The following is a 13,652-nucleotide window of genomic DNA, read 5'->3' as shown; positions in this document are numbered from 1 at the left end:
GGTCGGACCAGAGGTGGTTAATCATTCTCGATCAGACGAAAAGTCATACAGTTTCGGTCGGACCAGAGGTGGTCAATCATTCTCGATCGGACCATTGGTGATACAGTATAGGTCGGACCAGAGGTGGTTAATCATTCTCGATCGGACCATTGGTGATACAGTTTCGGTCGGACCAGAGGTGGTCAATCATTCTCGATCGGACCATTGGTGATACAGTTTCGGTCGGACCAGAGGTGGTCAATCATTCTCGATCGGACCATTGGTGATACTGTATAGGTCGGACCAGAGGTGGTTAATCATTCTCGATCGGACCATTGGTGATACAGTTTCGGTCGGACCAGAGGTGGTTAATCATTCTCGATCGGACCATTGGTGATAAAGTATAGGTCGGACCAGAGGCGTTTAATCATTATCGATCGGACCATTGGTGATACTGTATATGTCGGACCAGAGGTGGTCAATCATTCTCGATCGGACCATTGGTGATACAGTTTCGGTCGGACAAGAGGTGGTTAATCATTCTCGATCGGACCATTGGTGATATTGTATCGGTCGGTCCAGAGGTGGTTTATTAATCTCGATCAGACCATAGGAAGTACAATTTCGATCGGACCAGATTTGATTAATCATTTTTCATCAGACCAAAGTTTATACAGTATCGGCCAGACCAGGGGTGATTAATTATTCTCGATCAGACCAAAGGTTATACAGTATCGGTCAGACCAGGGGTGATTAATTATTCTCGATCAGACCATAGGTGAAACAGTATCGGACCAACTATGTTACGGTATTGGTCAGGATGGTAAACATATGGTACTATATAATTAAATTGTCTACCATTGCATCATATTCTGCACCTTTGTGTCAGACGGTTAAACCTGCACATAGTGCGCGTACGTGTGTGGTGTTCTTATGTTACTGTATGTAACTCTCAAACTATACGTACACGTAATGGTAACGTTTTGCTTTTTTGTTAATTGTTATTGTGTGGTTTTACTGTAATAGTTTTTGTATGAGTCATGTTTCGAGTATGATGTAATCGTTGTGTTTGATTTAATTGAGTGGTAAACCATGAATAACAATACTTATTAAAAATGATAATGTGTTTAGAAAGGATTTATAAGGCTAGTGAAATACACATTTCAAACAAAGTTTTACGAATAAGTTATTAACCACTTTTGCGGATGACTATGCGATATTTCAATTATTCTAATATGTACTACAAAGGTAAATGCCGTGTTTACACGTCCCCATTGACTGATCATTTCATTAAACATGGATGTACAACCGTCATGATATGTGAATGAATGACATCACGTGCCGTAATAAAGTTATCTTCCAAATATGGAACACAATGAGAAATACAATAACAGGAGCGTATCTCATTTATATTCATTGGTTTTAGTTGTTTAAAAGTGTTTTTATGAAAAAACTGAAACTTAAGGGCGGACAACTTGAATAAAAAAACAGTCTCCTTAATAAATATTATTGAAATCCGGGTGTTTTTGTCACCGAATTGCTGATAGTGGATGGTCTGTATATGCTATTTTCCCCTCAGCAATAAATCAAAACCTACGCTGAAGCTAGACCTTCGACCGATAAAGTTGTGAATGAATGAACCAGAGTTTATTGCTACTGGTGCGTACCTGAGACATTTCGTAATTTATGCATACTATAAAGGCGATAGCCGCATTTAAACGTCGCCACCAAGGTAGTTTGATCAGTAAAGGTTTGACACTGCGACTGACACTGGGAAAACATAAAATCCCGGGATATTTGAAATTTGTACGTTTTACGCGAACACTTTAAGCGAAAAATGAATATAAGCGTTTAAATATTTATCTTGTTTAGTAGAAAACTACAAATAAAGACGCTATGAAAATAAAAACGTTGACGTCAGGAGTGAAGCGTTTGATTTATTTTGTTTGTTTGACGTTGACGTTATTCGATGTCGATGCCCGGAATTTACGAAGCCTGTCACGTGAGAACACCTTATGTAAAGGGGTAAGTTAAAAGTGTCAAAATAATTAATGGATACTAGGATATATTTTCTAAACACGGTGTTAAAATAAGGCTTCACATTGATTAGGTTTGTTCGTTATTCTTTATCCATTCTTCAAAACACCCTTTTGAACTCCATGTGCATCTTTTTAAATTTGATCTTTCATTCAAATAGACACTGGTCACCTGCTAAGTGTTTATTTTGTTCTTCAAAATCTTAACTTAATCATATTAATTTTTTTTTGTAAAATTATTTTTTAGTTTATTTTTATGTCCATTTATATGAATATTTTTTTGCCAACGCTTTGTCTGGATTCTTCGGCAACCAGTTTATGAAATTGGCTTACATGTTTTAATAATATGTGTCTGATTGAACTATTTCTGTTTCAAGTTCGGTTATTTGGTGGTTCTTTCAGACTCATATGAGCATCAATACGGAGTGTTAAACTTCCATAATACAATTAATTATCAGCTACCGCACCATATAAGCTTTTTATTTTAAACACTGATATGATTTATATTCTGTTTTATTTAAATGAAGATGAATACGTACATTTTTTAACAGTGTTGCAATAGTAAAGGATTCACGAATTTTATATCAGATGTCGAAATTACTACAACCTTTTTTCACGGAATTGTATCAGTATTAAGGTAAAACCGATATTTTGATCATGTCAGTAATATTACCTTTATCAATACAATTAAACGTATATATTGCAACACAAGAAATATAATTTTACGGTTATATTCAATTTTCTGAATTGCCATTTAAACACGAAAAAATCAGGGGCAAATTTGATCGAGTGTGCATGTTTGCCCGATATTTACCTCATGGACAAGTGTTAAATATGTCAACAAATGTTGTTTTCGATTTTCATACGTCATATATAGCATTTACAAAATTCCTCACAGACATCAACATATATTATTACTAAATATAAAATTATTTTTATGTGATTACAATAAAACAAGAATTCGGAACAAGAAGAAGAAAGTAGGTTGTAAATTATAGTAAACATTCATGCTCTTTGTTTAAACCATGAATGCGTATCTAAGTATTTACTAAATATATACCCACCCACTCGCCATTAATATAGAAGGCTCTAAATATGATAGCCATAAATCTCGAAATACACACAGGTCGAACGAAAATAAGCATTTTATAAAAACCATGGCACAGGAAGTATTTTGGGTACGGTTTGTCCGGTTGAAACTTAGGATGGGTTTTCTTCGTGCATTGGCGACTATTATGACAAACATCTAATGTCAGATTGATATACAATAAAGTAACATATATATATCATGAACATGCTATTATACCGCGCCATGTAAAAACAAGATAACACACAATACTTCGTAATAATTTGAAATATAACGTTTGAAATGTCATAAAACAACATCAAAATCGGTAAAAGTTTAACGTCAAAGTCAGGTATAAAGATTGTCCTTATAACGTTCATCGGGAGTCCGTCAATTTTGGAAACTGTTGTTAGTGATTTCTAAGTTTTCAACGTTAAATTGTTTTCTTAATTACGAATAAAAATTGTTAATGATATCAGCAGCTAAATATAATTATTCTATATAAGTCTTTATATTGAACGGATTTTTGTATTCCTTGCTTAAAATGTCAACATGGGTTGGTAACATATCAAAACACTAATTATATCAAGCCTCCGCTGGTATTGGTGTCCGCATCTCACTCCGTAACATCAGTGATCCTTATTACTGATCAATAAGGCTTGATAACATACCAAAACACCAATTTTATCAAGTCTCCGCTGGTATTGGTGTCCGCCTCTCACCCAACAACATTAGTGATCCTTATTACTGATCAACAAGGCTTGGTAACATACCAAAAAACCTAGTATATCAGGCCTCCGCTAATAGTGGACTACTGATATTGTCCGCCTCTCAGCCCGCAACTTCAGTGATCCTTATTACTTGTCAACAAGGCTTGGTAACATGCCAACACACCAAGAATATCAAGCCTCCGCCGTGTTTCAGGGTTCTGTGGTGGATATAGAGGGAGATGCTGGGGTGAAGATAGAGCCCATAGATCAAAGCAAGATCTACATAGACACCCTTTTACAGCCCTTCGACGATGGGTGAGTAACGAGTAACGTAGATAAGGCCATACTCAATAGCTTGCGGAGTGTCCCTTCCAATATTTGTAGATGTGGGAAAGTGGGCAGGAAATTTGTTTGTGCGTTCTCTTAATCCCCCTTATTCTGCAATGAACAAATACAATAATTCTGATGATCATTCTCTCAGGGTCGCATTTTTTTTGTAAGTCTGTAAGGGAACTAAGGAAGCTAAGTTTAAGCCTTTCAATATTCTTTTGTATATTCAAATATATATGTATTGCCTAGCATAAGATGCGGTAGTAGGCAAAAGCTATCACTAAAAGGGTTTCATTCATACAAAGATTGAATGATGCCAGAGAGTACTCGGACATTACGCGATGAATTTGCATTAGTAAAACCATTTCTTATTTTATCATTTTTTGTACGCAGGACTCGGTAGGTAGGTTGATGATGATGATAACTCGTTATTAACTTTAAGTCAAGTTAAAACAACTTCTGAATTGTAAACAATAAACTGTTAAATGTGGCGCACTAAATCACTACAATTTTCGGAACAATTTAATACATTTCATTTGGATCATCATAGTACAAGTTCATACTAACAGAATAAAAAAGTATGTATTTTAGTGTGATTCGTTTAATATGTGAAAAGGCATTCGCTATATATTATATTTAATGCGACATTTTGCGCCTTTGATCAAGTCTCTAATCGAAGTTCGATGTCTTACCAATTCTATAATTGACACTCAGGGTATTTCATTCGTTTAAATTTTATTTTCTAACAAATAATTTACCATTACATATTGTAATAATTGCGAGATTTAACTGTCGTTTCATATCAGTAATAAAGTTGACTGAGTTCAACATCATTTTATATCGCCTCAATCATCATTAACTTTAAATCAAAGAATGTTGAAAGATTATCCACTTTGAAAGTACTCATTTTGAAACGCTTTTGAGTACGACGCAATAAATCTAGATTCATCTATCCTGTCGACGAACTCTTAAACAACTGTCTGTGTACAGTATTTTTCAATGTTGGTGTTCTACCTTATAGGCAGCCAATATACCTCTGTAGTCATACATAACACGGAACGTCACATCTTTTGCAGGCATACGTTCCGGTTCGAGTTCAAGACGTACTCTGGGAACGGCACGTTGTTTTACGCGGTGCGACGTAATGACGTGTTCGATATGGTGTCTGCTGAGATCCGCGACGGCTATGTGCAGTTCAAGGTCCGTTGTAAGTCATCGTATGCAGACCTAACAATCCCCAGGTTCCGGGTCGACGATGGAGAATGGCATAAAGTAAGAAAACGAGTGTTCTCAAGTTCACTGTATGATACGACGAGTACCTATTATTGACAGTATCATAAACATAGATGAAGAACACTAAGCCAGTCCAAGTTTTCATCATACTATCTCTTACCGGACACACTTAAGTCGGTCTTTCGAAAACAAACTGACTGAAGTTCGACTTTGTACAACGAAAATATTAACGTCCGTCTTTGTACAGCGGATATACTTATGTCCGAAACGCGATAGTAACGTTCGAGGTAAGACATCGCGCAACTGACTTAGTTCCAACTTTTTAGGGTGTTGGAATGTCAAGGTAGCCTTTTCGGAACGGTTTGTCCGATTTGCACTGGTGCATTGGCCACTGCAATGGCAAACATCTTCTGACAGATAAACATCGAACCACTTTTTCTTCATACTATTATCATAACTTGATCCACCAAACATGAAAGTAATACCTTCCATAGGCACTGTGCAATGCAATAGGGTAATATAAGGTGTAATACATGTACTCATATAGCTCCATGTCAAAGACACCTTAATCTTAGATCCGAATTCGCTCAACTTATAAACTTAGGACCAACCTCGAGCAACGGTTAGCCTAATATCCGACTTTGCACAACGCAGGCTAATTGCATACCAAAACCTTTCAATTAAGCACCAAGCTGTGTGTTTAATATTTGTATTTTGGGCATGTTTGACATTCTGAAGGCCTTCGAGTATCCAGATGTCATATGTAGGTGTCACATTAAATAATTTTGCCTGTTCACCGACCTATTATACAACAATGTTGTTTTCATTTTTAGATAAAATTCCAAAGGAAACGGCGAAAAGGCATCTTCATGTTGGATGACATGGAGTTTTTCGAACAGTACTACGTGGGCTGTCAAGGATTCACCTCCTTAAATTTTGGAAACACAAATTCAGAGCATGATGATTCAATCAGTGTACAGGAACTTCAGGTATTTAAACGTTTAAACAAAATCGTCATTAAACACCCTTATTTCAAATATATGTATGTAGCAAAATACTAATGTTATTTACAAAGAAACAATGTAACTATGTCATGTGAAATTAAACTTTCGTTGATTGGTTTAAACATTGGTTTAAATAGGCGGAACAATCAATTACAAAAATACATATTAATTTTTTTTACGGAACTTACTCATTTCCTATTTGGAGTTTAAATTCTACTGCTTTGCCTTTTGTTTTCAAAGGTTGCATAGTTTATGAATCCATTACAAACGTAAACATTGACATTGAAAACAATGAGTAAGAAAGTTTAATGCATAGGAAATGCAAAGGGTTGTGGTGCAAGTATATGTGATTTTGTATTCATCAATTTCTTCTTAATATGGGCCATAAATGCCTGGAGTTCACATCAAAACAGGACTCAATAAATTTCTCTTTTTCTTTTAACAATCAATCTTTCGATTGTGATAGACACACATTGTGTTAAATGATGTAATGTATGGTATCACGCCATAGAATAAATTTCGCTGCAATCTAGTCTCCAAATATAGAATACCATTTCTGTGCTAATCTCAATGTAAACATGTGTGAATGTGGATGTGGTCAACTGCACTTTATGATTAAGCAACATGGTTTGAGGACGAAAACGAAATCGCTGTTTTTTTACGTAATAACTTATATTTATGGTAGTGGCAATCGTTTTCCCATACACATGTTATGAGTGTATAAATTATCAAGATAAATATATATTAAACAATGTATATATATAAAGCAATGTTGCGAAGTCACAGCAAATGGATTACAACGCCCGTCAAAGTTTTTAACAGCCTCCCGAAGGCCATACCTCTGCAATTGTTTCATCAAGATTGATTTGACTTGCTTCACCGATGCGCTTTATTGGATATATATTTACTAAGAACTAATGCGAATATTGCTTTTCTGATTATGACCATGGATGAAATATTTGAACGACTAAACTGTCTACTACACAAATACAATGACAACCAAACTTCAATGTAAAATAAAAAAAATAAAAAAGAAGAAGAAATGAAGCTTATAATGTCAACAGACCTTGCATGACAAAGGAAATGTGAACAGAACATTCACCTTTCTTGTTAAACAAACTGCACGTTGAAATTACAAGACGAGCAATTAATTATTTAAATTGATGGACCACATCAAAGGTTTACACTTCTCAAAAGCAGACAACTTTCTGGAACACTTATTTTGTTCCAAGAAATAAGGTTCCAGCGACATAATTCAATTCATAGTAAACAACGTAAACGAAAACAGTTGCAATACCATACAATAGTTCGCAGAGACAGCAAAGGAAAAAGAAACAATGTTATTTATGCTAATTAAGGTCGTGAAAAGTGTCCTGGATCCGTGTTAAATAAGACAGTTGACCTCTGAATCATTAACGAAATGCATTAAGATTTCTTCATTAAAATACTGATATGTAGCATTTAATACTAATGTTAACCTTTTGTTATTTTTCAGCCCCAAAATGGACAGTTTGGAGGATGTATACGAAGAGTAGAAATAAGTACCGGCATAGAGACCCCACCCAAATATACCGCCATCTCATTTTGTAACTGACAATGGACGCGAAGCTTTGCCATTATATTCCTCAGTTTATCTATGTCCGCATGTTCGAAGGCCGCTGACGACAAAGGTGACAAACGTCCTTCAAAGTTTGTTTCCTGCAAATTCGCCCTTCATCAGAAGCGGCAAGAACGTTGGCATGCTATTTGGATGGATTCACAAATGACTATTGTTATAATGCTCAACGCCTTAAAGTTTCATACATTCCCTGGGCTCACTCCCAAAATCTTTATTGTGTTACGATGTCCCAAAACTGATCTGTCTATTGCCGCTATGTATTAATTTCACTGACCACTGCGAATGTGTGTTTCACAGACTTTTCTGTAAGTGGAATGTAGCAAACATTGCTAATATTTTTTATACATGTAACATATATTGTAAATGATGTTATTTTCAGAAAGTAATACAGACGCTGTATGCATCATTGTTATGAAATCCGTCCAATTGTTGTACATTCTTTATTTTGAAATAAAATTATGAAATAATGATGCTTTATCAATGGTTTGTCCTCCCGATTATAATAGAATGATATTATATGAACAGCCGTTAAATAATTTATAAACAAAAAAAAGATTTTGATTTTTATCTTCGTCAAAATACGCCCAAAACTGAGAGCGTTTAAAACGCCCGTACATCTCTTGTATTTCAAGCGTATACCCTTTCCCCCGGAACTCGATACAGCAAGTGTTCATTTTGTAGCTGAATATGCCTTTACAGGAAACTTGAAGATGAAAAATGAAGACTGTATTCATAATAGAAATCAATCTAAAAAACCTAAAGTCGTGTCTGAAATGTTTATTCTCTGTTTTAGCTTTGACGTGGTGAGTGACGTTTTGACCCGTTGTAATGCAATGTAGTTTACAGTCAAGCTTGGTCAAAATGTGTATTTTAATCAATAGCTCAAGTTTGTAGTTAAAACGATAATTAAATATTACTCTGGTAACATTATTTTAAACCGACAATAACAATTATAATCTTGCTTGGCCTGACACACATTTTGATCAATAATTCAATGAACAAATACAGGGACAAGCCTAATAGTCGTAAAATAAAAAAATAAACACTGTTTAGGGTCACAAGACAAGGATCAAACGACAATGAACCATGACACAAACATATTAACACCACATGCACTAATAAAATCTTATGATAACATAAAATTATTTATGGAATTCTTCAAACATTAGTTTAGTGGTGTTTGACCATGTCAGCATTAAGCTCCTGCATAATTTATTGCCTCAGCCAATCAACTGAGTTTTATCTCAAGCGGGACTGAACAGCCAATCATATTACTTTGTAGCCATTACTGATATTTCTTTAGCGTATGCTGCAGCGGCATGGTTATTTAACAATACCTTTCTGTACCAAATTTAGTTTTCAACAAACAGTATGTACGCAATTTGTTGCGATTTCCAAACAAGTGATAGCTCGCTTCATAAATGTGCATAATCGTGCCCGTACTCCTACAGTATGATTGCACGAAGCAATGCCATATGGTGTGTTTTTATCATTCACCTACTGAACTAGATTCAGGCAGTCTATGACCAATTTTTGAAGTTCTTTTATAATGTTCTAGTATGAAGATCCATGAATATCTGGTGAAAAATTTACAGCTGTTTAAGTGTTCACAAGCTATGCTGGATGCAGAAAACGAAGGACACATAGTGATCGCAGCATTTCATATTGAGTTCCTTATGTTATTATATAAAATGCATGTGCATTCGTGTCAAGGTCTTACTATAAGACTTGTCAATGTATGCGCTGAACAAAGGCTACTACGGATAAACGGTGGTTCGATTTTGTGCATCGACAAGACTTAGGTTCGAATTAATGCAACCGATTAACTTTGCTATACTTTTGCAATCGTTAGATTTAGATTCGAGTTAATGCAGCAGATAAACTGATGTTTGACTTCATGCAACGGATAGACTTAGATTCAACTTAGTGCAAAGTAAAAACGTTGGTTCAATTTTGTACAATTACATAACAACAATTATACCAAATTCGGAGCATACTTTAGGATCCCGGCAGGAAGCCGTTTATCTCGTAAAATGCGCCCTTCTTAGGTCACATTCTAGATCCCTTCAGGTAACTGAACAAGGGCAATCATGACCTAATTGTGGGGATTGCGTCAATGTCACTTTTTGCTGTAGAGAGACGTAAGTTGGTTTACGATAACTTTTATCTAGGTAACGATACCGGTATGTATGTGAACGTATCATTTGAAGTAAGAAATGTCAGATAATACTGATCTTCTTCAATGATATCTTCCTAAAAAATTTAGTCAATAAAGAGGTTTGTCAGATAGAATGACGTCATTTTAAAGTGCATACACCAATTTAAGTCATTTTTTGTTATGAATCACCAATGTCGAGCATAATTAGTTAGCCATAACATTAAGCTGGACAGTCATGGACTATATTGTAGAAGCTTTAATTAAATATTGTCATTTTTGTTTGAACATTATCAATTGTAGAAAAGTGTTGTTATTATTACTTTACATTTACTCACTCGAGTCTGGTTGTTTTTTTCAAAAGATGAGTATTTCACTTATACTTCAAACGGTATTAAAGTCAAATTTATCAGATGAGCCTTTAAAAATGATAGCTTTTTCTGGACAATTGAATAGAAGAGCAACACTGTTTAAATGAAGCTTGATAGGAACACGATTTTGTTAATTGACTGATGAGAGTGCAACTGAATCATGCAGTAATGACGTTGACGACCTTTACTCACTGAAAGCGGTATCATTATTTAAGCCTAAAATGCAGAAATCACTGATGCTTTCAAAAACAAATTTTATAAAAGTGGCATCACATAATAATGCATTATTCCAAAATAAGATGTGTTTTCGGTAGGGCTATAAAATAGTTACAATAAGAGATCCTTAGTTTTTAGCCGCACGGCAATCTTCATTAACAGAAACATTTCATAAAAGGAGCTGAATCAGCACTTTAACGAAGACCCATTCATGCTGTTTACGTGAATCCGCCAACATTTAATAAGTCTCGTGTTCCTTAACGTTTTACTACTCGACATGTTAATCACATGCGTTAAAAATGAATCATTCGTATCTCGATTAAATAAACTAACGTCACTGATGCAAAAGTGAAAAACAGATCAATTCATAGATCTTTTATTTATTTTAATTGGAGCCTGATACAAATAACAGTACAAAGTGCAATGAAGATATGACTCAAGGGCTTTTTGCAACGCAGGAACCAATAATAAGATAGGCTGCGTTTAACTAGTAAATATTTAAAGGTTGTTTACTACGTATTAGTGAAGTCAGGTCTGAAAAATAATAGTACTTTACTTTTACCCACGCAATATACTTTCCGAATGATCTCTTGTAAATATAAAGAGTAGACTGATACACATACATGCAGGCGTTTGTTTGTTTTGAAACTAGTCATTTATCATTGTATCACATTATGGTCATTTGAAACTTTTCAGAAAAAATACTCTGAATTTGTAACTGTTTGTACTTGTAACCGATTATTCTTAAAGCGCAAAAAAATCACATAATAAGTTATATGGGTTAAAGGAAGAGTTCTTGGTATTGTGCAGTCTATATCTATGATTTCAAAATGGAAGCACATTCATATATGTGCTTCATCGTTTATTTTAGCATGATTTGCTTCAATCGCAAGTACATTTTTCACTTATAGCGTTTCATTCGTTCGAAAAATATATACTTGCCGGCGTGAAGAATGGGGCCACGATCAATAACAGTACCTAGAAATAGTACATGCAACACAATAAATAATAATAGCTATTGGTGTTGAACAATTCAAGCAATAAAAGTTATTTCAGATCCATAAGTGATAAAGTTACTAAGAATGAACATTAACCACATAATTAATAAAAGCGAAGTTTTGCACTGCAACCAAAAACATCCAGCTCAATGTACTTCGCTTATATTAATTCTTTTGCTAAAATATCCGGTGCTATTTGACAATTGATATCAAATTAGTTGAATACTACTAAATTTTGAGTTTTGTCAGGTCATTTATTTTGTCGCAATTTGATAACTTGCGAATGAAGTGACAATTAGATTCAAACGCAGATACGCCGAAGTGGCTGCTTTAACAAAATACAAAACTATTTTGGGTAGGGGATTTTGTATTAATCTGTGAGTATACAGTTCATATAGAGGAGAAAAGGGAATATACCCGGCCCCGAAATGTGGTCTGAATTATTCTCATTAAGCCTTCATTATACGTATATTAAACATCTCCTATATATCACTGATATAATTGACTTTGCTTTGGTCCAGGGCATTGGTTTAAACCGTTAAAGGCTTGCGCTTAAACAAGTTTAAATGATACAACTTATTTCGTTTATCTAATAATAACTGAAGTTGTATTATTTCGAGCGCAATAAGCTCCGTTAACCACATTAAAAGAATAATATATCATTATATACTTATAATTAATTTACACACACTTTGGTATTATCTTAAACCCAAAACTAAACTATAAGGGCATATAAGGGGAAACAAGCACGCTTGATTATAATAATCTGATTACAAGATTATACTCGTGTATATACCGCAACATAATTCATCATAGTAATCTTAAAAATAGTTTAGGAAAAAAAACTAAAAGGAGAAAACTATACAATTTATTTCAACACTAAAATAGTGAGTTTAGCTTGATCATGTAATAACGTACTTAAGATTTTTCGAGAAATTAATGCCTATACAGATAATACCTATGTTACGCGGAAGTATCCAGAGTATTGGTCAGACCATATGTGGTAGAGAAGTGGTCAGGCTGTTAGTGGTAAAGCACCATCGAGGCTATAGATGATACAATATCGGCCAGGCAATATGTACTACAGTATCGGTCAGGCAGTTGGTAGTATAATATCGTCCAGGCTATATATGATACAGTTTAAGTAAGACCATATGTGTTACAGCTAGTATCGGCCAAGTAATACAGTATATGCCAGGCTATTGGTGGTAAAGTAATGTCCAGGCTATAGGTAATACGGTTTCGGACTAAGGATGGTACAGTGCGGGTTAAACCATAGGTGACACAGTGTCGGTATGGCCAAGGACGATATAGTATCGGTCAAACTATAGGTAGGTCATTATCGGTCAGACCATGATGATACAATGTTGTTCTAACAATAGGTGGTACACCATTGGTCAATTAATTTGTATAACAGTATCGGTCAGACCATTGTAGGATTACCATCAATCATTCCATTTGTGATACAATATCGGTCAAGCCATAGGTGGTGCAATGTCGGTCGGACCATATGTGGTGCAATATCGGTTGGAACATGGTGGTACAATATCGGTGGGATCATAAGTGCACCGGTATCGGCCAGACCACAGGTGGTACAGTATCGGTCCAACAATAGTTGGTTCAGTATCATTCCAACTGTTGGCGATACAGCACCAGTCAAACAGAGTTGGAGTACTATCGGTCAGACAATTGGTGAAACAGTTTCGGTCAGGCCAAATGTGAAAGGGTATCAGTAGCGCATAGATGTAATATTATCGGCCAGACCATAGGTGGTACTTTACTGTAATGGTTTTAGAATGAATCATGCTTTGAATATGATGCAATCGTTGTGTTTTATCTAATAGAGTGGTAAACCATGCATAACAATACTTGTTTAATATGGTAACATGTTTAAAAATGATTTATAAAGGTAGTGAAAAACTTACAAACTACAAAC

At 35.1% G+C, this 13,652-nt stretch overlaps 1 protein-coding gene across 1 annotated transcript; it reads left to right on the top strand.

The window, feature by feature from the left end:
- The first annotated feature begins 527 nt into the window (after window positions 1–527).
- On the top strand, window positions 528–8,435 carry LOC128243694 (basement membrane proteoglycan-like). The gene is made up of 5 exons (XM_052961600.1): window positions 528–2,004; window positions 4,006–4,106; window positions 5,198–5,393; window positions 6,188–6,343; window positions 7,854–8,435. The coding sequence occupies exons 1-5, from the start codon at window positions 1,876–1,878 to the stop codon at window positions 7,950–7,952; spliced, it is 681 nt and encodes a 226-aa protein (XP_052817560.1). The 5' UTR covers window positions 528–1,875; the 3' UTR covers window positions 7,953–8,435.
- Window positions 8,436–13,652: the final 5,217 nt, after the last annotated feature.

This window comes from Mya arenaria, chromosome 8 (assembly GCF_026914265.1).
Source record: "Mya arenaria isolate MELC-2E11 chromosome 8, ASM2691426v1".
NCBI classification, from domain to species: domain Eukaryota; kingdom Metazoa; phylum Mollusca; class Bivalvia; order Myida; family Myidae; genus Mya; species Mya arenaria.
Note: the sequence above shows the minus strand (reverse complement) of the source record. Positions and strands in the feature narration are given on the sequence as shown.

Coding starts and splice junctions, on each gene's coding strand:
- LOC128243694 (XM_052961600.1), top strand. CDS start 1,876: ATGAAAATAAAAACGTTGACGTCAGGAGTGAAGCGTTTGATTTATTTT. Junction 2,005..4,005: donor AGAACACCTTATGTAAAGGG/GTAAGTTAAAAG, acceptor GCCGTGTTTCAG/GGTTCTGTGGTGGATATAGA. Junction 6,344..7,853: donor TCAGTGTACAGGAACTTCAG/GTATTTAAACGT, acceptor GTTATTTTTCAG/CCCCAAAATGGACAGTTTGG.